The sequence below is a fragment of the Tetrao urogallus genome, assembly GCF_951394365.1.
Source record: "Tetrao urogallus genome assembly, chromosome: 1".
Taxonomy (NCBI): domain Eukaryota; kingdom Metazoa; phylum Chordata; class Aves; order Galliformes; family Phasianidae; genus Tetrao; species Tetrao urogallus.
The window spans coordinates 49,802,182-49,828,209 of record NC_136813.1 but is presented as its reverse complement, the minus strand read 5'-3'; the positions used below and the strand labels follow the sequence as shown (position 1 = coordinate 49,828,209).

General features: G+C 37.1%; 1 protein-coding gene across 2 annotated transcripts in view; it reads left to right on the top strand.

Moving 5' to 3' along the window:
- ABCC4 (ATP binding cassette subfamily C member 4 (PEL blood group)) overlaps window positions 1–26,028 on the top strand; it is a gene marked incomplete at both ends in the record, with an annotated part of 148,825 nt that overhangs the window by 47,700 nt on the left and 75,097 nt on the right. For both annotated transcript variants that reach the window (XM_079536324.1, XM_079536323.1), the window contains 6 exons: window positions 2,825–2,921; window positions 3,944–4,159; window positions 6,095–6,235; window positions 7,554–7,591; window positions 7,934–8,034; window positions 11,236–11,382. In XM_079536324.1, the coding sequence (XP_079392450.1) occupies window positions 2,825–2,921; window positions 3,944–4,159; window positions 6,095–6,235; window positions 7,554–7,591; window positions 7,934–8,034; window positions 11,236–11,382 (740 nt within the window). The remainder of the gene's footprint in view (window positions 1–2,824; window positions 2,922–3,943; window positions 4,160–6,094; window positions 6,236–7,553; window positions 7,592–7,933; window positions 8,035–11,235; window positions 11,383–26,028) is intronic.

Genomic DNA, 26,028 nt, shown 5'->3' with positions numbered 1-26,028 from the left:
ATAGCATTATTGAATTGTTTGGCTTGGAAGGGACCTTGAAGATCATCTAGTTCCACTCCCTTTGCTGTGGGTTTGAATAATTTGATGACTTTTTGAAGTGCGAGAGCCATACTGCAGGCACTCTCACAAAGCAGCAGTGTTTCAAGAGAGGACACACTGCCTACCAGCAATGCTGTACAAACCTTCCTTAGATTGACAGGATTTGGCCTTCTGTTTAAAAAGTCAGCAGTCTAAACGTGTTGATGCATCTGAACACTTTGGCCAGGTGTGCGCCACCTGTATTTTCACTGAGTTCCCTGCATGATTGGTAAGAAAATGAGATATTCTCAGATGTTCACCTAGAATTGGGTGCCTTCTGTTATGTTTGTTCTTCTTCAGCTGTGCACAGCAGTATTTCTAAAAGTAGGTGGAATGAAACTGAGCCTTCATGAACCAATTCAAAACATAAATGCTTATAGACTATCTCAGATCTTCTGTGCTTCATTTACAAGGCAATGCTAAGTTTTCACAAATACAAATTAAATGAGCTTGGAGTTTTGTGCAAGGCCCTTTATTACATTTGGCTGTATTGTTCTACGCTTTGAACTTCGCCTTTTGTCGTGGTGATCTTCAGCCTATAAACTTAAAGCTCCGCTGTACTTTGCAAAACAGGATGTTGTCAAATGGGGGAGAGAATATGCAAAAAAAAAGAAACAAAAAAACCAGAAAACATAAAACTTAAAGTAGCCTGGTGTGTTGAAACAGACATTAAGTATACACTTACTGTTTTACTCATTTTGCAACCTCAGTGCATCACGATGATACTGTATTTTAAATGGCAAAATTTTCTAGTGAGCTGTGTGCGCAGTGAGTTGTTTAACTCAGTAATAGCTCGAGGTATATGTGCTTCGTTGTGATTTTTTTTTCCTCCCTGTGCCAGTGAATTGTGACAACAATTTTTCTACTCATCTCTTATCAACAAACTGTTCAGCTAGTTTCTTTCTACCCGGGTAGACGTCAAATATGAAGTTGTTGTTTTTTAAAAAGATCCATATTTGGATGAACTGGTCTGTCTCTGGAAATCCGCATTTCTACAGAGGTCACGATCTAGATCACGTGAGATGCTGTGCTGATCGGTTTGCTCTGATGCTGAGATAATGCATGCTTTTCTTTTTTTTTTGAATGTAAACTTAAAGTACAGTGAGCTCACCTCGCTGTGACTCAGGATCAAGGTTTGAAGGTTTTCAGCCATTAGATTTTGTGGGTCTGACAGTGAACTGTTAGGCATATATCTGGCACAGAGAAATTTAATAATGGAAGTAGCATGTAGGCTGTAGGACCTATGTAAGGTTGAAAGCTAGATCTCTTGACAATGAATATCTCATATATTCTTTTCTGGCAGCGTTCCTATTAGGCAAGCAAATATCCTGTGGTGTCTCTGATCTCTGTCCAGTCCTCTGGATAGGGTTTGTTGAAGACTGTTTTGTAGCATGTCTAAAGCTGACGCTCCAGGTCCCGCATGGCTTGTTTCCGTGACTGCTCAAAGGGTAGGCAGTCACCACACCCAAAATAATACTCCCACAAAGAGTTTGGTGTATGAATAGTTGCAACTGCTCAAATAGTTACGCTGCTGCAAGTACGCTGTCTTGATTAATTGTTATCTTGATCAATTAAGAATGACATCACTGGTTTATAGTTACTTCTTGAATGCTTCTTAGAAGGTAGATAACTCGTTCAGTAAGTAGATAACTCAGTTCAGTTAGCTTAATTTTGCTGCAGTTTATTTGGAGCTGCATAGCATACTTTCTGCATGTAATTATTTACTCTGACTAGTAGTATTAAGGACGTTGTATACTTCTCCCTGTGATCTGTCAGACTGACAAAATAGATGTTAAAAGAAGGTGTAGCAGAAACACAACAGGAATTTATGAGACAGAATAAACCAGATGATATCGTTGTTTAGCTCATGTTCTTTTTCTGTTTTTCTCCCTATACTGCTTATTTGCATTTCTCCATTGAATTTGTTTTGTTTTGTTTTGTTTTTAGAAGAGTGAAAAGATGCAATTGTTGTGTAGTGTTTTTGTTTTTTCCTTTCTTCAGTTGTGAATGTCATCCTCCTGTGTTTTATTAGGGGAAAAAAAAAAACAACCTCAGTAGCAGTGGATCTGTGGAGTAAAACGTGTGGTGCCCAGGTCCACATGCAGGTTAGGAAGGTTCTTTTAGCAAGCTATCATCTGCCTCTGTGGGCTACATTCCTGCTGGCAGATGAATGGGATGTGTGCTTCTGGAATGCATCTTCCAGCTTGCTTTCACCTAGGGGAAGTCCAGTCTACATTCACCAGTACTGCTTGCCAGTATGGACCACAGCAGATTGAGTAGTAATGTTTGCTTTTCCAACCCTCTCAGCGACTTACTTGTAAAAACTGTTATGAAAGTTTATTTCAGAGAAGTTATTTCTATTTGCTATGTTTTTCTATCACTGTCCACAACATGTTGCCTTGCTTCTTTTCCATTAGTTTCATTTTCGTTAAATAATCTCTTCAGAATTCAGTTTATATATGAACATTTGTGAGGAGGACATTCATTGCAACTTTAATGAACTACATCCTTCTCTGTCAGTCTAAACCAGAAATACAAAATTACTTCTCTTCCTTGAATATGTAAAAAAAAAAAAAAAAAAAAAAAAAAGCAGCCTGCTTTTTGTTGAGCATAATTTTGAAAAGTGCAATAGGCATGAGTATCAGTTTATTTTAAACACTGTTACATCGAGTAGAAGTTTCCCAGAAACAGTCATTACATTTTAGGATACCTTATTTTTAAAATTCTTTTTTCCATCTGTTTGCAGGTGTATTTGTCAGGCTTTACATCAGAAGATCTGTGTTTTGGTGACTCACCAGTTGCAATATCTCCGTGCTGCAACTCAGATTCTAATATTAAAAGATGTAGGTGATAATAGTGTCTATATATTTATAGCTTTCTAATCGTCTTTTATAATCTAAGAAAGGAAAAAAAAAAGTTCACATCTCATTTTTTATTTGTAAATGCATTTTCTGTTCACTGACTGTGTGTGTTTTTTAAGATAAATAGTTACTAATAGCAGTTTTTTAGAAGAACTTGCCTGTTACGTCTTGCTTCTGAATTTTGTTATACCTACATATCATTTTATATATGAATTCTGTCTTACATATATATGTAATATATTGTGAAAGAATTATTTCTTTTGAGACAGAGTTAATGCTTTGCTTTTATTCTTGTTTTTTACACTGTTGTGTGAATTAAGGGCTGTGTTGGTTTTGCAGCCAGTCGCCTTTTTAAATTCAGACTGAGAAACAGGCACAGATACCTTTGAGAACAAGCAGTCCTTCAGAGAAGCTGGTTCCTTCCAGACTTTCTTGTACCATTTGTTCACATGTAGAGAGGAAATGCAACAACTTGAGATGTTTTCTTAAGGTTGAGTGATGAAGTACTTCAAATTACTTTTGATGCATCACAGAGTTGCAAGAAAGCATGTTACCTGCCTTTTTCCTCGTTCAGATCTCTTTAAATGTTGCATTAGTGTTCTAGGGATGAGTTTGTGACAGATAGAAGAAACAGCACACACTAGGAAAAAATCTGGAGTAGACATGACTGATGGTCATGAATGTAGTTCAGTAAGCATGTGCTAAAGCTGCATGGCTGTCCTCTGCAGCTTCTCCAGAGAGGTAAGTCTCACCTGGCTGTAACTGGGACTTTTGCTGTCCCCCATCTGTGTTATTTGGCCTCACGAACTGTCAGAACAGGATTGCTCAGAGAGTGAAGAGCTTGTTACTGCACTTTGGAATGATGAATTGAGAGAGGCTTCACTTCATTTACTGCAGTGGGTTGTATGCTTAGCAACAGCAGAACTCTAGAAGCAGCAGGGATAGGTGAAAACATTGTTACGGAAAAGGTACAATGAAGATAATAAAACTTGTATTAATTGTAGGGTAAAATGGTGGGAAAAGGGACCTATTCAGAGTTCCTGAGGTCTGGCATCGACTTTGCTTCCCTTCTGAAAAAAGAGGAGGAGGCAGAACAGCCGTCAGTTCCAGGCACCCCAAACCTGAAGTCCTCCCGGAGCCGTACCTTTTCAGAGTCCTCTGTCTGGTCCCAGGATTCTTCTGTCCACTCAGTGAAAGATGGAGCAGTGGAGCAACCACCTGTGAGTACTCAGAGAACAGAAACATCACAATTCTTGTTTGGCTGTGTGTGTTTGTTTTTGTTTGTTTGTTTTCAACTCAGACTATGAGGAGGGCTCTTTCCTGACTGCCTTTGAATTTCAGTGAGTGTTGGCTTCCATTAGCAGGTGAGAGCTCACTTGTGGCTGCCCAGAACTGGTAGTCCTACCACTTAAGCTGCAGAGGGCAGGCATCCAACAGCTCTGTGCAGCTCTCCTCAACAGTTTGATCAGATTCATCAGTGGCTCTGCTGAGTTTCCAAAAGAGTTGTACCCTGGTATTTCCTGTCCTCTGACAGTGGTACTTTAAAGGATCAATAATACTGTGTTGAGTGGGTTTTATGTGTTTGTACAGTGCTGAGGTCAGATTAATAATTTCCTTGAAATCATAAGCTTGGGAAATGCATGCAGAATATATAGCAGTGGCTTCCTACAAAATCTTCATTTGCATGGCTGGTATTATCATCCCCACATGATCATGAGCTGGCCCTGAGGGAAGAACCTTGGGATGCTGTTGCACAGCTCTCCCCAGCTCTTCTGGTATCGAAAAAAGAATGCTTTTATGGTGCCAGCTTGACTTCCATATGCCTTTTTATCTCTTGGTCTACACCGTGCAAAAGCAGCTGTAATGTTTTCTATACCAGAGGTGGCCTTGTGATGGTGTGTTTGCATTCACACAAAACAGTGCAGGAGTCCTGTAGCCCTGCTAAGCTTATGCTAGTGTACATCCATGGAACAGGTAATCTCTGTATGTCCTTGAATCTTTTCATCTTTATACTATGCGTGTACATGATACATTTTTCTATAATAGAAAGCAGTTAGAGCTGCTAAACCCAATCCCCACCCTCCCAAAAAAAGGGCTGCAAATATTTACTTTTCATATCTTTTTGGAAGAATGTTTTTATGCCAAAAAGCAGTGAACTTCGTATCTGATATTATTCATTTGTCAGCAATAACTGCTGTAAGATCCACAAACATGCCAAACTTCTTAGCAGTATTAGAGCTGTTGGGTTGAGAGGGGAAAGAAAAAAAAAAGAACAACAAGCAAAACAAACGACTCCCCAAAAAACAAGATAGGCTTCTTTTACAGGCAAGTTACTGGGGTTTCTCTTCACTTCTGAGTCAGATCTGTTCATTCCTCTGCTTCTGTACAGCTATGTCTGCTGATAACAACACCAAATGTTATATGTGCATTGATCTAACACCTGGTTTTCTATCACATAAGAGTAACCCCCTTCCCTCCCCCCCCCCCCCAAAAAAAAGAAAAAAACAAAAAAAACCAGAATGTTGTTCATTTGGATAATAGATCTGTTTTATGTCTGTTTTATTTTTTTACTTTTCTCTCTTTTATTGTTCCCTATCCGTGGGTCATTTTACTGGTTTTTCCCAATTAACAGATGCTTTGATTAGAAGTTTGTTAATTCTTTTTTTACTGTCAGCATATGTTGACTGATTTCTGATTCAGACTTGCAGAAGATTGTTTACTTTAAATACTTTTCTGAAAAGGCAGGATTATACACACTTGGATACTGAAAACAGAGACTTTTCTATGTTAAGACCTTGGTTTTGAGAGCCGTGATGATTGATGCTAGTGCATAAGAAAAGAAAAATCTGGTGCAGCAGTTAGCAGTGCTGGCAGTTGGAGCAGATATTTCTGACTGCAAATGAACTCATGTTACATGCCATGATGCAGTGCAAAATATAATCCTGCCAGTGTCATTTTGCAGAGTAGATTTTTCAGTGTTACTGCAATGAGACTAATTTTTTTTGTGAAAGCTATAGTTCTCATACTTATAGTTTTTGTGTGTGTAATCGCTTTATCTTATTATTTAATTGTTTGCTGATTTTGAACCATGTCTTTCAAGTAGCTTAGTCTGAATCTATAGCTGCCAGGTTAATGTTTTGGTTTTTTTTTTCCAGGCTGAAAATCCACTGGCTGCCGTGTCAGAGGAGAGTCGTTCTGAGGGAAAAATAAGCTTCAAAGTTTACAGAAAATATTTCACTGCAGGAGCGAACTACTTTGTGATTTTTATACTTGTATTATTTAATATTTTGGCACAGGTAAGGCACAGGCAGTAAAAAATAACAATAACAAATAATGTTGGTTTTGCCATTTTTTGACGTAGTGTATGCTTATGACTGTGATGTTGCAATGAAAATATTTAGGAACATGGCTTTCTTACGTCTGATTAGTTGATCAGGTGTGGAGTTTTTATACTGCATTGAGATATGATGCACTGATCCTTATTCCAGCAGTTGTAATACTTAAATAAAATCATAATTCCACTGACAGTGCAGCACACAAATTAGAAGCCAGTTTCGTTTTTTGGAGACGCAAAACAAAATCTTAATGTGTATTAAATAGCATTTAGCAAATCTGAAAAAATATTTCCTTCTCCATCTGGAAGCATAAAGAGCTTGATGGGGTATGGAGGAAGGATTACAGAATTGTTAAAAGAAAAACTCTTCTGCTGGTAAACACAGGTTAAGAAAAAGGCTAGAAGAGTCACTGTTTAGAAGAAGAAGAAAGTGAAATATTGTGTGATGCAGACTGTAACAGATACATAAAAGAATTCTTAGAGAAGGAAAATTATTTTTAAAACTTACTGAAAGAAATGATGAGCTGAGAAGGCTCTGTGAAGACAGCCTATTGCCCTTCTCTTTATTTCCTGCTGAGAAAGCTCAAATTCATTTCATGGAAATGATTGGTCTTGGCTGTAAAAAGTAGTATGTATATTTATACACGTTACATCCTTTTTGCTTATCCTTAAATTGAGTCTGTTGGAAAGAAGGACAACTAAGCAGGATCTCTGCAGCAGGCTTTAATTCACGTGAACAGAGGTATATTTTGAGATAAGTAGCCCTTTTACAGGTTTATAGTCACCTCTTGACACAGAAGGAAAATGGTGGTAAAAGTTTTTCCCTCCCTCCCCTCTCTCATCCTCTTTCAATTCTGTTTCTGGTAATTATCTCCTGTAAACACAAATTTCTGGACTGGTAACATCACAAAGTTTGTTAATCAAAAAGCATTTTGAAATATCTGTAGTGGCAAATTTAGGAACTGAAAATATGTCTTCTTTAATGTGCAATTAACATATGTTAGGAAGAGCTACTATGTTTTACTTGCCTAAGTGTCTTGCTTTCCTTTAGTTTACTAACAAGGAAGGTAATTTAAGGTAACTTCTTTCTTTGTAGACGGATCTCATAAATCTTCTAATGTGCTTTGCAAATTGCTGCTAATCTTGAAAGACTGGATGGCATACTTCTTTGAATATGTGTTGTTTTTCCCAGAGAACATAAAAGAATAGCAAGGAAGTTAACTTTCTAATGTTTTTTTCATTTTGCAAAATGATTCCTGTATTTTCCTCTTTTATTCAAGGTGGCATATGTGCTCCAGGATTGGTGGCTTTCTTACTGGTAAGTTAATGGTGAAAACTGATCAGTTGGTCCTGTCTTTTCACTCAAGAGTTGTTTGTCAAATAGAAATCACTGTTGTATAGGTATGGGAAAAAAAACTTGTTCTAGGAAACTTGATCTGCTTGATATTTTCTTATCTCTACTCATTCTGTGCATGGAAAAAAAATGAAACATTACGCTGTGCCTGTGATAGCTTCTTCTCATGGTGTGGTGCATGGCAGTACATGGGATCTTCTGAACTGAATGTTTCAATAGAGTTGAATCTAGAAACAGTTAAACATGCTCATGAATATTTGCAGAATGTGATTTGATGATTGTTATCTTCCGTATGCATTTCCACAGGGCAAATCATCAAGAAAAGCTGAATGTTACAACAAATGGAAATAATGGAGCAAATGAGACTGAGCATCTAGACCTTACCTTTTATTTGGGAATTTACGCAGGTAATGACACGTGTGCAGGTGTCTGTATGCCTTAAAGATCTATTACTTAACCTACTGTAATAAACAGTCTTGAGTGGTGCAAAGCAATGGCAATGTGGGGAAATGTGATTTCTAGCAGGAACTGAGCAACATCCTAACAGATTTGGAGCTTCAGTCTTGCTTCCTTACTAAACTTACTGGAATTAGTAAATAAGTAGATAAATACAACAGAAGAAATGGGTTGAATGCAGACTCTTCAATTTTTTTGCCTAGATTTTAGAAAGTTAAACATTCGAAAAGTAAGCTTATGGTTGTTGTCTCTATTAATAGATTACTCAGCTCTATCTTCTGTTGGGCAGGAGGGGTTTGAAATTGATACTCGTTCTGTACTGTTACAAAATTCGGCATGGCAACGTTACTTCTGAAGTGCCGTAGCAAAAGAACCAGTTTTTAAAAAGCCTTCCAGATGAGTATGCAAAGCCAAGTGTTAAAGACAAATTCAATATATATTCTACATATATATTTCAATATATAATATTATAATATATATAATAGTTATCCATATGCTTTTTAATATCCAGAAAAGGGAGATAATCTTTGCGTTCAGACATCGAGACATCTTAAAATACTTGTCTGAAGTGTCAGTTTAAAAATTAATGTTGAAAAAGGATGCGTAGAAATATGCTCTCAGACTTTGCTATTTAGCACTTCTAGTGTTTTACAGTTTTGCATGGCACAGTAATTTCTTGATTGAGATATGAGTGATAGGACTGAGAAAACAGGTAGTATACCAAAAGAAAATTCTCTGAATTGAAACATCTCTTTTGCGTGAGAGGATAAGTGGAATCTATTTTTTTATTCTTTCTTTTTCTTTTTCTTTTTCTTTTTTTTTTTTTTTTTGTGCGTGTGTGTGAGAATCCACATGATCTGAATATTTGACTGAATACATTGTGCTTGGCCTGGGAAACAGCAGTGTAGGAGCCAGATAACTTGGCTTTTATTTTCTCTGTAATGTCTTATTTCATGCGCCAATCAGTGGGCTGCACAGCATGATTAAGAATGTCAAACTTGGCTTTCTTTGACCATATAACCTAAATCAAATTGCAGAAAATTTTATCCTTTAAGGCAAATTTTGTTCTAGATAACAGAAAAGTGAAAGTTAACTTTGATATTGAAATGTTCAGATATATCAGTGGTACATTTGCAATGGTTAAAGAGAAAGCATTGTTACTTACGTAAAATTGTAAGTTGAAAAACAGTTATATAAGGATAGTAAATTTCACATAAAACAATGATTAACTTTTTATGTACCCTCTGAAATGATGCAAAGCAATTAAACAATTTTTTAAATTGCTCTCGATATTTAAAAAAAATGATCACCATGGTAGTTCCTTCCTGGTCCATGTTTCAATGGGATTAAGATTTAGAAGAATAAAATTTCTGTTAATGGGAATCCTCAGTGGTCAGAACTGAAGTGCCATGTCCATACCTTTTGTATGAAGTGAGTGTATCAGAAGACTCTGCCTCTCATGCTGAGGAGGTGTGCTTGTAAACATGGTAAGCAAAAACCTTCTGCCTGAGACAGACAGGAGGAAAGGCTTGGCAGTAGTGTTGTTCCTCCCTTTTTCCACCAGCCATTAGGTGTCCTCAGGTGATCAGTGCAGTGAGGGCCACACCAGCAACTTCAGTCAGCTCTGAAGACTGAATGAAGTTGTGCAGAAACACGGGGTAGCCAGGAGCACTTCCCTTCCTCATCCGTTTCTCCAGCCATCTACTTTTAGGCTATCACTCTGAAAGACATGGATAATGAGGTTCAAATTAACGCATAATGTAATTTATTTTCCACTGAAAAACTTATTTTTGCCAATCCCATTTCTCTCTAGACTGTAGTGGGAGGAGCAATATTGCCTACAAAAGATGTCCGAGTAGTGTGTTTAGATTTCTGAAGGTGATGGGTTGAGCCAAAGCTCTGCCCAGGTGCCCCTTCTGCTCTCCCTTCTTGCCTGACCCGGGTTTCCTGGAGGAGCACGTGCATTTACTTTCAGCAGATAAGCTTTCTTCTGCCTGGAATATAGCTTTCTTCCTGGCATGGAATATAGCAGTCAGGACAAAGCAAACAAACTCTCACCCCACCCATGTGCATCTCCATCCAGAGCAATAAAGGACAAACAGAGTAGTTATATTTGCATTCTAGAAGGATACATCTGTAAACAGGAGGTAACAATTGGCCGAATGACATCGTATCATGTAAAACCTCATTCAACCACTACACCGTAGCTGCACCTGAATTGTATCCAGGTTCTCCCTGTCCTTAGAACTGGTTATGTGTTGGGTTGATAGTTAAAGTCTAATTTAAGGTTGTCCTCAAGGCCTGAACATCTGGGCTTGTGGTGGCTGCATTCAGTTTCTGGAGCACATTGCCTGGAAGGCCTGCAGAATTGCCAAGTACAAGGTTAGCAACTACTGTTCAGCTTTGGACTCTGCTCTTCATTGGCTGGAAACTTAGACAAGCACATTGCGGGCTACTTGCAGCAAACAGACCTACAGCAATCTCATCATTCTTTGTTTCCATCTTTTGCCTTGTAGCACCTCTGTCTTGCTCAGAAGAAAGACAAACAGTCTGCAAACCAATTCCCTAGAAGCACTCTACTCACACTGCATAAGGGATGCATCTTGTTCTGTTAGAGAAATATACATCATTTAAATGATTTGATGTGGTTTACAAGGGGAAGTATGGCACGAATGGTTTGAACTGATTGAGAATAACTCAAGGTTGTTGCTAAATAGCCGTGTATATATATATTACTTGGTTAATACCTGCTGGCAAATGCTGAATGTTCACAGTGACCTCTGCAAACCACAATTATACATGGCACTGTGAAATGAATTTCTTGGCAAAACTGTTATGCAGAAGGTTATAATACAGATTTATTTAGTGGGTTAACAGACATTTCCTGCATTTCCATTAAGCAGCGATTCTTTTGAAGAGAAAAAGAGAAATTGTTTACATATGACTAACTACAGCTAGTGACAAATATCAGTTTGTGCTTGGAGTCCCTTAGGCATATGTTTGGATTCTTGCTATATGCAGAAACCAACAGAATTATTTTGTTGTTTAATTTTATATTGAAATCCTTTGTGTGTGTGTGTGTGTGTGTGTGTGTGTGTGTGAGAAAGATGCATATCTGTATGCAGGCTCTGTCAATTTTGTTTTAATTTCAGGTTTAACGGTGGCTACAATACTGTTTGGCATAATAAGAAGTCTTCTGGTCTTTCAAGTTCTTGTTAATTCTGGTCAGACCTTGCACAACAAAATGTTTAAATCCATTTTGAAGGCTCCTGTCCTGTTTTTTGACAGAAATCCTATAGGTAAGTTTAATTGTCAAAAAACACTTAACATTTAATGTAACTAATTTGTTATGTTAAATATTCTATTTCTGAGCAGTTATGAATTGAAAGTAGTAGTTGTTTGGTTTTTTTTACACACTTGTGGTTTCTGCTTCTTTTAATAAAAACCTATTCTGGTATTCTTAAATTTAGAAGTCAGAATGTTGACTGCTTATTGACAGTTGATCTTACTCCTTTTGAAACTGTGGTCTTGGTGTTGTTCATTGAGCAGCTTGCTGCTAGTAGCACCAACTGCACCAGTTGCTGGTTGGTGCTGATCTGATTCAGTTAGCAAAGATCTCTCTGTGACATCGTGAACGTATATGCATGTGTTTTGTGGGGATGCCTTCCTTGTGCTTTTCTTTGAAAATTTGACCCCAGCCATCATTTGCCCTTTTTAGAAAATAATTCTAAGCAAGCGTGGTAATTCACATTTGTTGAGAAACTGTGTAGTTTAATATCCTTCCAAAACGGACAATAGAATGCAATTTAAAACTGTAATGCAGATCCTTTCACTCTTCAGAGGAAGGGACAGGGAGAAAAGCTGGAGCAGAGTTAAGAGAGTTGGGAAGTGGAGTGGTGCTGATTTAATGACCAGAAATCTGATGTGCCTTCTGGCCTTCATTCTCTTGAAGGAAAGGAATACAGGGTTGGTTTCATCTTTCCAGGGACTGTTTAATAACTGTCAGGGTGCATAGGGATCGCTTTGTTGTTTGAGAGAGAGTAGGAATATTTTCAGGAAACATAACTCATGTGTAGAAAAGGTTCACATCCATAGTATGATGAAAAAAACATATATAATTTCCCCCTTAAAAAAAAAAAAAATCTACAGCTGCATGAGTTTAAGGCCGTTATATGGTCTGCTTGTACTCTGTGTCTGTGGCAATGAAAATTGAAGGCCGCCGCAAAGGGTTAGAAGTAAAGCAGTAAGCTCAGTAGAAAGCCAGTGAGAGCATATATGTCACAAGAAATTACAGTGCTAATGGGGTTTGTTGTCAGAAGTGCAGTGTTTATCCTCTTACCTTTTTGTATGCAGCGTGTGCACTAACTGTGTTTTTTGAGGAATACATAATCATCTTGTAAGAATGCCCAAAACCGTGGCTTATTGTAACAAATAAAGTCAGAGCTATAGACTAAACATCAGGGACAATGTAGAGTAATAAGAAATGGTTTGCTTTGTAACATACTGTGAAGCTCAAATTAGCAGTGCTTTGTAAAAGAGTGGCATTCATACAACCTGCCTATCGCTGGTATTCACATGCCATCATGACTTACTGATGTATGTTTCTATTTATCAGCGGATATTTTATAATAGAAGATTAACTTCAGTGTGTATAAATTTCTTTTCCTTCATCTTTCCTTTGGTCACGGTGGCGTGCAAAGGTACAGATGTTCTGATCTGAACATCTTTTGGAAAAGGAAAAAGAAAAGGAAAAAGATGATGTTGGAGGCGTGATGTTCAGAACTGCAGCGAGTAGCAGAAATTCTGTTTTCAATATCTTTGTTTCGCCACCTGATTGAGGTAGTTTTGTTGTTTTTTTTCCTTGCGTATGTATCTTTTAGAATTTGCATTAGGGAAGGAAGCAAAAGCCTTTTTTTCTTTCCTTTTCTTTCCTTTTTCTTTATTTTTATTTTTAATTTTAAAGATACTACACTATGAAATAGATACTGAAAAGAAGTGGAAATTACTGAATTACTAAAGCCTCTTTTTTCAGTGTTGTGATTGTAGCAATCAAGCCAAGCTATTAGTTAGCATATCTCACATTAGCAAAGGTGATACTGTAGCGACAGATCTATCATTTAAGCATCCAGTGTGTTTTTAGTATTTGTGTGAAGTCTCTGAAACGTTTGCAGGAGCAGTTGCAGAAGTGACTTTTGCTGTTTTATTTCTCCAGAAATAATCTCCAATTAAAAATGCTGGAGTCAGTATTTTGAACACACAGTGATCCATTTTCAAAGTTGAGGAAGGAAGGAAATTAATAGACACCCCAAGCTTTTTGTGGTTCTGACTGGAGAAACAGACTGATGAGCAGCATCAGGGAGTCGACATTAGGAAATGGAAATATGTATTGAATCATGACATGTCTGTCAACTCCCAACAGTGTAGATCCAATCAGTTGTGGTGAATAAATGCAATGACTGATTTCTTTAAAAAAAAAAAAAAAAAAAAAAGCTTTTTGGATCAGCTTAAGCATGAGACTAAGGCCTCTGTTTACTCTCCTTATACATTGCATCAGCAATGTATAGGGAGGTTTGTTAAAGGAATAGTAATGGGTGTCTCACTCAGACGATGGAGAATATAGGTACATTTTTAGGAACTTTGATTATAGAGCACAGGTGGAAAAGAAGTATGAGGGCCCCTCTCCTTTCTATTTTCCCACTCAAAAATATATTTACCTACACAAATTTCACTTTTCTGTAATTTGGCATGGATCTAAAAGTACTTATACATTGCTGTTGTGATGGTATTTTGCATTAGGTGAACCTTGCTAATGCACAACTGTTTGTTTCTCAAAGACTTAAACCTATACAGCTGATAATCCAAAGTGACTGAAGCTTTATTGTGCTATCCCGAATTCAGAAAGAACAGATACTTATGACTGAAAGTTAAATTTATCAGTTGATACCTATATGGCACCAGTTAAACAGCTGTAAGGAAGTTATCCATTATGTGGTTGTTTTTGTGAATTCATCACATCTGACTTCATTAACAGAAATTTCTTATTTACTCCTTTCAAGAACTTGTCTCTTTCTTTAGAAACTTCCTTTCTTATTCTATCAGATCCCGTTAAGAGAGTTGCAGGCATGTCAGGATGTCTGTAAGGAGGAAAGTATGGCCATTCACACTGTGTAGGGAATGCTTTATATATTCTTCTTTACATGTCACTTACAGGAGTAAAGGAGTTGGTTTCTGTGCAGGTCTAGCACAAGAGGGCAGCATGATCTGTTTTATCCCAGCATAGCATTGCTAGAGCTTGTTAGAAGGCTGACAAAATTTATGTTACAGTTTTAGAGATGGCATTTGAGGAACGGATTTTCAACCTCTACACTGAACAGAAGTGGTTCTGTTTAATTATCCTCATTATCTGCAAGTGTAATATTTTCTCTTAATCTTTTACAGAGTAAACTTTTTCGCTATGTAACACTGAGTTCAGGAACCTAGTGGACAAAAGTCAGATAACTCTGTGGAGTTTCGGTCCAGTCAGTGAGGTTTTCAGCCATTATTCCTTACATTTCTTTCTCAAAATGTATGAAATGTTTTAAAACAAGCATGATAGAAGATGAAGTAAAAGAGACTTGAACCTCAGCTGCAATGACTGTTGAATTGGGTGTTCCCTCTTTTAAAATTAGTTTCTTATTGATAATGTAGGAGATTCTGGCTTTGACAAGCTTTAGGATTTGATTCAATATTACTTGCTTAGCTTGTAAAAAAAAATTGTTCTTTCCTGGGATTTGGGAACAGAGATTTCTTTAGAGAAGGAATGCTAATGTATAACTGCATCACTTTCAGTAATGGTAGTTTTAGTGGAGATTGTGTGCAATTTTGAACTGCATTGAGTTTAGGAAGCTGAAACCTGCTGCTGCTGTGCTGATGGGTGCTACAGGAATGAATGAGTGATATGCATGAATTTGTTCAGATAAAATAGAAATCTCTTCCCCCTCCTCTGTCTAAAATTCAAATTGAACGAGCACCATTACAGAGATGCATTTGAAAGTGAAGCTCTTTTTTTTCTTTTTTCTTTTTTTTCCCTGTTTTTTTAAATTTGTCTCTCCAGACCGTTGATTCTGACGGTTCATGCAGTGAGGAAAAATATTTCGGCAGGTATTACAGCATTCTGGTCTGCCTATAGACAGAAGATAATGAATTGTATGATTTGTCCTTTACCTGTTAAATTAGCAGCTTTCCCACTTCCCGCCCTCAAATGCTTCACGGAAGCTGCATTGATCCCTTTTGGTTGCTTACTCAAACTTCAAGGTTTGACCAAGGTTATGTTCTTCTGTCGTGGCTTCCAGAAATGATGTGCCAAACTGATAGCTAAGAGCAGCGTATGAAGCAAACTCCAACTATTAAAAGATAAAAATGTGAAAGAAAGCTGATTTTATAATGAAGAGTTTGTTTTTCTTTAAGGCATAAGGATTTTAATTATGGTGTTCATAAATCATGTGTTGAAACATCTATAATTTGACAGAGAAAGTTTCTTTATAGGATTAAAAGCTTGTTCGTCAGTGCACAAGTGTCTATCTGCATTTTATCTGACAGAAGCATCAAATGGGCTGTGTTTAAAGTATTTAAGCTGTATAATATTTGCAACAAATACGATATTTCAGCAGTTTGAAAATTACAATGCTGATAATGAGGTTGTTAAATTATAGTTCTATCAGTTGGATAGTGAAACTGCTTTAGTTAGTGTACATTAATGTATGCTTGTTCACACAAGTGATTCTGCTGAACGAGTAACATGTTTGAACAAGAAATACTGGTCCTATACCCTGTGATTTATAGTAGGTGGTGTTTTGGCATATCATCCAGTTAACAAGGCAAAGCTTCATGTTAAAATATTTCGTTTGTAGTCTCATTCATCTCTGATATAAATATTCAGTAGTGATGCCAGAAAATGTATTGTATTCCTATTTGACTCAGTGATTCAATTGCTTTCTTTTTTTCTGAAACAAGATCTATGGTATCTTTCTGATGCAGTTTTCAGATATTTCCTTGTGGTCAAGATGAATTCTGAGGGATTGTGTAAAAGTATGCTAGATGTCTTGACAGCTTCCATGTTCTCTCAAGCTAATACAAAAAGAAAAATGCTGTCCTTAGAGTAGCAAAGGCTTTGTTTGCGACTCTCTTTGCCAAGCTCCAAAACGGGTTCACATGTGCATAGGTTTGTTAGTTTATGTTGAAAAGAAGTCCCTACGGGACAGCCTCTTGTTGTAAAATAAAAATGCAGCTTCTCTTCCGTGTTGGTAATCACTTGCATTTGTTGGTGGTGAGATGACAACACAATATGTCCCATCAATCACCAAGATTCTTAACAGCCACACAGGGTTGTAAATATTATGTTTGGGTGTTTTAGTGGAACAGCTCGTCACTGAAGTAGGTGTGGTAATTAAAACCTGTTAGGTTGCTACATTTGTTCACCGAAAAAAACTTTAATGTTTTTTCATGTAACAATGGTACTGTGTACTTTAAACCTTATCAGGGCGTGATTAATAAATGATATTTTGTGGGAGTTGCTCATTTACTGCTAGCATTATCATGGCTTTTGTTAAGAGTTTAAATAGCTTTATACTTCCATGTATTTTATCGCTATTATGATTCTGTCAGGAACCTTATAAAGTTGATTACTGTAGGAGTAGTCTTTAAAGTTAGTAAATAGCACTCTGGAGTCATGTTTACATTTATTATCTATTAGTGTAACCCAATTCAACTCTATCCTATTTTTCTCTACAGTAATAACCGAATGAAACTTGGCTGTAAACTGATGAGACAAACCCATTACGTATTTGGTTCACCAAATCAGTGCTCACCCTATTTATCCTCCATATGTGAGATAAAATGAAAAGGTTTACAGAAAACTGTTTGTAGGAGGGTATGGTGCATTATTTAAGATGAAAACAGTGGGAAGCTGGTACCGATGGCTGTTTCCAAATGGAAACTCCTGCGTTCCTGGCACAAGATTTGTCATGCCTTCACAGGGATTTTCTATCTTCCTTGCATTAAAATCCCCTGATGGGGAAAACGACCTGCTGCGAAACTCATTTCTGACCATATGCTGACCTGCCCAGATACTGCAGTTCTGGTTTTTCATTTGCTAAAGCAACCACAAAGCAAGCTACTCTCTCTCCACCTCAGCCAAAGGAAAAGGAAGCACAGAGGAGGTGACGAAGATAAACCTCATTAAAAGTGTTGGGTTTTGAAGACTGAACAGAAGTTGTTCAGAAACATGGCAGAAAAAATTTTAGTCTCACATAGATATCAGCCTGATTTTGACAAGAGTTATTACAAGTAGGAAGGAAATGGTTGAAGGGAAAGCTGCAGTGAAAAGATTTGTGGGGGATAAAAGAAGGCTTCGCTGAGGTGGTGCTGCAAATCACCTTTTGGAGATAACGTGAAGGATGAAGATTTCTTGGTTTTGATAATAACTAGATTAAGTATATATACTTTTTGCCATTATGTGCTTAAAATATTGCTGGACGTTGCCTTGATTGTTGTGAGCCATGAGAACTGGAGGCACCGCATGGTTAGGGCCTTCTCTTTTGTTGAATCACACAATCACTGAACTGCAGGGATTGGAAGGGACCTCTAGAGATCACAGAGTTCAACCCTCTGCTAAAGTGGGTTCCCTACAGCAGGTAACACAGGTAGGTGTCCAGACAGGTCTTGAGTATCTCCATGGAAGAAGGCTCCAATCCTTTCTGGGCAGCCTGTTCCAGTGCTGTTACTCTTGACGGTGAAGAAGTTCTTCCTTGTTTATAGATACCAGTTGTGGGTGGGAGATGAGCATTTTTGAGAAATGAAGTTCTCAAAAACCTACTTTCACTCTACCTTGGAATAAGGTAGAAGAATTTCCGAAAGAATTACTTTGTGAGCAGTAGGGCAGAGATGGCAAATGGCCAGGTGGTGGTGAGAATGTGTGCATGGAGCGTGGGAAGGAAGGCCCCATCTCCTCACTCACTGGTTTAGGAAGGGTTTGGAAGGCAGGAGTCCAGCATCCCAGGAGAAAGCCCTGTACATCAAAGTGCTGGCTTTTCTTGATTCTTTCCCATTCTTTAACTTTTTATTGTCATTTCTTATGGACATACAGACCACTGTGGTGCTTGCAGACCGTTTTCATTTTTTTATTTTTTATCAGAATGGCTGTTAACTGAAAGAAAACAAAGACTATTAGAGTGCAAACTCATTTCATTAGCTCTGTTCTTCAGTTTTGTAATGCACAGAAATCGCTCTCCCAGATGATCTTAGGTAATTTGCACTGCAGCATCTGGGTGAATTAATTATTCTTTTTTTTCAGATTGCCAGCATCTTGCAGATTATGCAACAAGTGAAGATTAGTTTGTGCCTGTGGTGATCTTAGAGAGTACTTGGAAACAAAGGGCACTTCTTGATCCAAAATTAAAATTTTAATGTAGAAAAGAATGGATGTTGTATGTGAATCTGCCTGTTCTGGCAATCCAAAGTGAAAACTGAATGATAGAAATCTAAAAGTAGGCAAGTGGAGTCTCTGCATTTTGGAGGTATTGTCTCAAGCTCTGCTTTACTGTCCTGTTCAGTTTAAAAAGTGCAAATTTAGTAGTCGGAATTAATTACTTATCTGCTTGTGAATAATATGAGATATTGCTTGCTTTCTGTCTTCCCCAGGTATTCTTTTTCTAGGAATCAGTTTGGGTAGATAAGTTGTCAGTGTTTTTTGTTACATATACAGATGAAGACATAGAGAGGAGCTTCTTCAAATTTTGACTTCTGGTTATTTAATACAAAATAATGCTTTGTTTGGGAGAGGCAGTATTATGGCAAGCTGTATGTGCTGACAGCTACCAGTCTTAAGGCAACTTTACGAATTATTTTAAAATACTATCAAGTATATGAAAAACTTGTTTGGTAGTGTTTTTGATTTATTAGCTACTGGACAATAGTGCTATAATGAATTTTGTAATGGATATTAATTACTGCTTATGACAATACCTGCTGTGGGGTAGGTTCCATGAATTTGGTTACTGTTCATTCTTAGTGTTCTTTTTATTAATGTTCATTATTTGGGCTCCTGTTGAACATTTTCTGAGGTGATTCTGACATGCAACTTTAGTTGACTTAGTGTTTGTTTTCTGCTTGCGCAGAACATTTAGTTGTGGTGGGCCCTAGCAAGAGATTGTGGAATGAGGAGATTTCTGAAATGCGTGAAGAAGCTGAGGCTGTTTTGGCTACTTTTCAACTGAACAATAGGTAGGAGGATGTACTCAAAGAGCCAGAGCACATAGCAAGCTGAGTGGTATATTGGAGAAAGATGGCAAGACTTCATTCTCAGTTGTTTGGTTCAGGGTAGAATGAATTGTATGCTTGTGTTTTTGTTTTCCTTTTGGTCTTTCCACTGCTGTAGAAGACTTGTGAATGACTGCTGACCTGATGTTCTTACAGATATGCTTTCCCTCATCCATCTTCACTTCGCCAGTTGAAAAATGTTACTGAAGTCAACAATACACCTCAAGCTTGAAATTTTATAGCAAGCTACTCATATAATATATAAGATATTTGAACTCAGGGGAAGTTGTTAAAACTTCCTGCAAGATCGTGCTTCCGCCAGCATGTTCCTTGACTGTTTTCACCCCCTGTATACCTGAATTTATCCTCTATTTTCTGTGTCTGGGAATGCTACTTTTCCATCTCTCCTAACCTCTTTAAACTGTATTCTGCATGTATCTCACTTTCTTCCATGCATTAATCTTCACTACCCTGTGTTAATGTTGAGATGCAGAACGCAGAATAATCTGACAGCGCATGGAAAAAAGAGAAGGTGATAATTTGGAATATGAGCATTATTGTTGGCTGTTATAAGATATAAAAGATGAAGGATAGATGGCCTAACATTTCTCTTTCTCAGTTTTCTTTTTATCAGATATGATGAGATTGTATGTGTGTGGTAAACCTGTTTTTTTCTCAATGAAGTTATTGTCTATTTAAGATGCAAATGATGCAATGTAGAATATTGCTAATTTGTGCGTAGGCAAAAAAAAAAAAAAAAAAAAAAAAAAAGCAACACCCTACTGCTTTGTGGTAAGCTTCCCTTCATCAAAAATACATGCTCCCACTTCCTTGCATGTATTCATTTCTCAGAATAGTCTCACATTCATCAGTTTGCACATTCACAGCCCAAAACAGATTCAGTTCAATCTAAATTTTCAAAGTTTCCTACATCTGTTTTTAAGATGTCGTAACTAATTTCTCATACAGGAATACTGTTCCCACCCCATTCTTTCTAAGACATGACCAGAGGACAGTAAGTAATATGATACTGGGGGCGTTTACTCAGTTCTGTGTTGTTTTTATTTCTTTTGTTTTAATATGAAAATTTAAAGCTGTAAACTTTAAACCGTCTCATTCATCTCTTCTTCTAGTGCACTTATATTTATAATGTCATGCTGTTCTTAGCAGAGAAGGTGGTGAGCGTCTGTCTTCTCTTAGAATGTTAAATGTTTTGTGCACAGTTATCATTTCATTACGTGGGATAATGAACACTTTCAGAAGAGTCATGGTTCTCTGTCTCTAGTTGTGTTTGTTTTCTTTCCCTCTTGTTGAAGTGGGGTATGTCCTTCATGCTGGGCAGCTTAGAGAAGAACTTATATTTCTGTTATAACCTGTAATTGTGAGTAAATCTTCGCAGTGCCTAAGGAGGTAGGAGCCTAACTTTCAGTTTGCAAAAAGAGAGACTGAAAGCAAAGTTAAGTTCCAGGGTTCCTGTGCCCATTCAGATCACATTTGTTGTATGCTACATACTTGTTTGAGCTGTTAAGTATAAAGTAGAAAATGTGTTTGTCCAAATAATGTTTTCCCTTGAATAATGGAAATCAGAGTTTCAAGTAGTAAGATAATAGAACTTCTTCAAATCCCTAAATTCTTCTGTTTTCTAATAATTTAAGATTCCAGATTGAAGATTATATACAGTGAGAAATGATGAGACAAACAAAGGTTTTGATGAAGGTTAACATTAGCCTAGGTATATCACAGAATTGTAGGGGTTGGAAGGGACCTCCAGAGATCATCGAGTCCAACCCCCTGACATGACATATGACAGAGATTCAGGCTCTTCCAGGGTGTCATAGCACAAAATTTAGACTTCTGCTCTAAATCTTATGGTAGGGGAACTGAATTTCCTGTACATTACAGTATGAGAGTTCAGGGTCTGTCTTATTCATAGCTGTTCTTTATGAAGAAATAAAATTTGTTCATAGTTGTCTCGTGTGCTTAAGGATGAATATCATACAATCTTCAGCTTTCAAATTTATTGTTAAATTTAAGGAAAATTAATGAATAATAATTTTAATGTGTGTGTGTAATACGTATGTTATCCCCGATGCTAATATAATGCTGCTTTCCTTCCTCCCTTCCTTCATTCTCCAGTCTCCTTTCTCCGGTCTCACTAACCACACAAAGGGAAACAGCCACTGTTAGCCTTCTGAATATTTCTGGTATTTCCTAAATAAAAAATGATTTAAGGAAAAGTCAAAAGTGGGTATCGCTGGTCAGCTGATGCTCCTCTGCTGTTGGAGAAAAAAGTATACGGTGCTCTCACAGCACAAAAGATATCTACAGAAACCTCTACAAGCGGGAAGTACTAGAATTGTGCAGTGGTTTTAGCTTTAGAAGATGATTTTAGCTTTAGAAGAGTCATCTTTTTCTACTGAACTAATATTATAGAAGGAATATTTTCTTCCCAATATTTTCAACAGAAGACTAGGTGTAATTTTCTGGAATAGTTCCGATATTTACAAATCGAAGCACTTCCAGAATGAAACAAACCTTGAGAGGAAAAAAAAAAAAAAAAAAAAAAGCCTTGGGGTTTTTGTAAAGCTGACAGGTTTTAATATTCCAAATAGTGATGATGATCTTTCTTCATAATTAAGTTAGGACTGTTTGTTTAGTATTGAATTCAAAGCCACTCATTAGATGCTGCTTGTGTTTGAAAACAACAACAAAATCTTAAAATAAAAAAAAAAAATCCTAACTTTCTTTTTTTTTATTTAAGGAAGAATAAACTCTGATGCAGCAGAAGTGGCCTTCTGCTTGAAAGTTAACTGTGGGAAAAAAAACAGACTTTCATTATTTTTTTCCCATGTTAGCCTCACAATAAAGAAACAATAATATGTACTTACAAGAGACACACATTCTGTGAAATGCAAAATCCAGAGTCTGAAATGGATCTCAGATGTTTTCCGTTTAAAATCCAGTCCTGTAAGGACAGATTAGCTTGTTAATACCTTTGCACTCTGCTTAAGCTTTTTGTAGTTCTGCACTGCAAGGCGTTCAGATGCCTATTGACTACTCTTTATTGATTGTAAAGTAGGCATGAAGATGTTCTGAACAGGAATCCTATCTATTTCTTTTTCAATTAAATGTACAGGAGAACAAGCTAGTATCACATTTCTTTAAGAAACAAGGAAGTATGTTCATTCTTTGATTCTATGAGGAGAAGATGCAAGAATATTATACTAACTAGTGATCTTCAGTGCTAGAATAGAATTTGCTAACTTCTTTGGATCGTGTCTAAGTTACTGCAAAATAAATATGGCTTTCAGCATAGGAAAAAAAGACTTAAAAGGCTCTTCAGATTCCCTTACTGTGTACAGCTTGTTTGTCATATTTGTTTTTCATCTAATCTTTAAAAGATTGGAAGTTCTTTGTAATGGAGCTTGACCAGTGGACTAGACAAACAAACGCTGTTTGATCTAAGATGTGTGATGGGTAAAATATTTGCTCCCTAGACCAAATCAGCCTATATTTCTATTTCTTCTGTAATACCAAAAGCAATTCAGAGAGGAAACAGAGCAAAGCAAAGAAGGCAGTTTAATTACTGAATTCTAGACTATCCTCAAAGGCTCTCATACTAAGATCTAATTCAGTTTTCCGATTTTCTGTTGATTCTTCCAAATGCTTCAGACTTACTTAAACAAAAGCCTCTTTCTTCACAATTGTCAAATTTCATTGAATCTCAAGTCTTGGTGATAGAGCTTAATTGTCAGCAAAATAAGTCTTGGTTTCTGTAAATTGTTTGATCCTCAATTGGTTTAGAAGTGACAATATACTTTCTTTTACAGGGTTTAGACGTTGTTTCCATGTGGCATATGGAGCAAAGTTGGACCAACTAAAGAAATCATTTCAATTGTTTTACATCAGGAAGGCTTATACAAAGAGCTTAGTCTCAGATCCTTTAAAGTTCAAGCATCTGCCACTAGGGGCAAAAATTATTTTCCTGTAGGCATTCATCTTTTATTGTAGATTTACTGTGCTGCTTCACTTTGTTGATAATCTAATTTAAACCTCTGAGATGAGTCATACTTCTCAATGGGATTCAAATTCAGTTTGAATTCTCTGATGTCAGAACGTTTCTTCTGGGATCTCTTTTCTGAACCAAATGGTCATTTTGGGGTCTGAAAGCACTGAGGAGAGAGAATATGACCGATGCAAGCTGTAGCATGTTATTAATATTATTCTACAGCATATCTGAGGTCATGTTTTCAATATTAATTTGGGTTTTTAGTTCAGGTCTTGATTTAATTTAGGTCCACGTCCTTCCTGGGTGGTGCGTTGTGGACAGACCTCTGCAGGTTTGAGGGCGGTGCCCTGCTGAAGTGAAGAGTCTTTTGTAAGGGGGAATAGACCTCAGCACATGGGTCGTGTGCTGTATCAGAGACTTAGATTTCACAAAACCGTAATTTTCTGCACTAACTGTGACAGTGACTAATGATGTCAGTTTTGCAGAAAAAATCCTGAAAGTATGCAAAACCTTGATGTCAGGAAGTTTCCCTGGATTTTCTTTGAAAAAATGCAGAATATGGAAAATTGAAAAATAATATATAATGCTGTTGTCCAGAAGGTCCTAAAGGATTCTGGAATGATCCAAACACTTAAAATTCTTTGTAATCTTTTCTTGAAAGCATGACCACTGTATGGTTGGCCGCTAGGAACTTTAGAAATTGAATTTTCATATTTGGAATGTGAATTGCTCTTTAAGGACTTCTTCTCTGGAGTCACTCAAGGACAAAATAGACATTCTGAAAGCTAAGAGGCGTTGTAAATACGATTCAGCTGTGATGAAAAATGTATTGGATGCTGTTCATATGCATTCTAAAATTAAGCTACGTTTTGAGAACTATTAGAGTCAATATTTATTCTCTAAATATTACAATTAAATATCTATAGCGCTATCTTTTAGTAATTAATGCTTTGTAATATTAATGGTGGTTGGGATATTGACACAATCTTGCCTTCTGTCGTAGGTTTTTTTGTTGTTAGTTACGCTTCTGCTTCGTATTTTTAATGTACCCACAAACTGATCCAGGATCAAGTTTTCTGATTATGCAGTTATTGGTTATGCAGCTATGTGAAGAGGAAAAGGAATCAAAGAGATTTTTCTGTAATTTAATTTTATTATATGTATGTTTTTCCATTATAATTCAGCTTTATCAGAGATATTTGTTAATGCCATATTAAATTCAGAATAACAGCTTCTCCCCTAGGATTAGATTATGATCAGTAACTGTTAGTAAAATCTGTGGTATTTATTCCAAAATACAACTTTAAGTTACATGAGGGAATTTTATGGCATTGTATAGATTAGATATAAACAGCTGAAAGGTAAGTATGTTTATTTTAGTTAATGCTGTTTTAGTTCACAGAATCACAGAATCACCAAGGTTGTAAAAGACCTTCAAGGTCATCCAGTCCAACCATCTACCTGTCACCAATAGTACTCACTAAACCATGTCCCTCAGCACAACATCCAAATGTTCCTTGAACAATTCCAGGGTCAGTGACTCCACCACCTCCCTGGGCAGCCCATTCCAGAGCCTGACCACTCTTTCAGAAAAGTAGTATTTCCTAACGTCCAGCCTAAATCTCCCCTGGCACGATTTGAAGCCATTCCTTCTAGTCTTATCACTAGTTACACGAGAGAAGAAGCCAACCCCCAGCTCACTACAACCTCCCTTCAGGTAGCTTTATAGAGCAATAAGGTCTCCTCTGAGCCTCCTCTTCTCCAGACTGAACAATCCTATCTCCTTCAGCCTGTGCTCCAGACTCCTCACCAGCTTTGTTGCTCTTCTCTGAACCCGCTCCAGGGCGTCAATGTCTTCCTTGCAATGAGGGGTCCAGTTCCTTGCAGTTCTGAAACTTCCTCTCATTGTAATGGATCTGATAAAGTTTCAGCAGGTACGGTTCTGATTTAAAACAAACAACAATTAAAAAAACCCTCTTTATTATGAAAATTGTTAGAGAAACAAAATGAATACATAAATAAGTGAGAAGTGAACTGTTTAGACCCAAAGACAGACGTGTTTGTTTTGAAGAAAGAAGGTAGATTTTGCTGAGATGAGAGTTCTTCTACCTAAAATCTTAATCAGCCTTGTGAAAGCTGAAGATCATGTGTGAATGAAATTGAAGGAACTCATTGGAGTATACTCTAAAAGCACAGCTTTAGACATAACCAGCCCCTACAGTTTTGCAGTTAGTGGAGTGAGACACGCTTCTTTAAGAGCAGTTCAATGCAAGAGGTAACTCAAATCCTCTGCACTGTTCTCTAAAGGCATCTCTGAACTGATTGCAACTCTTGCCTCATCTGTCTATGTATAACCTTCTGAGTAGTCAGTATATATCAACTGATTTATAGCTATATAGTATCTTATGAATATATTTTGCAATCTTACTTTGGGTGACAATAGCATTGTGGCTTTCACAGTTTTAATTTGGGAACTATTTCACAACCTGATATCTCATTTGCTCTAAGGATTTATCATGTTTTTCAGTGTAAAACATCCTTCCTGTTCCTTGTATGACTCACATAGCTGTTGCAGTTTCCTTATCTGGCTGGTTTTGTCACATTGCATTTCCAAAACATTAATTCAGGCACTGTTTTGCTT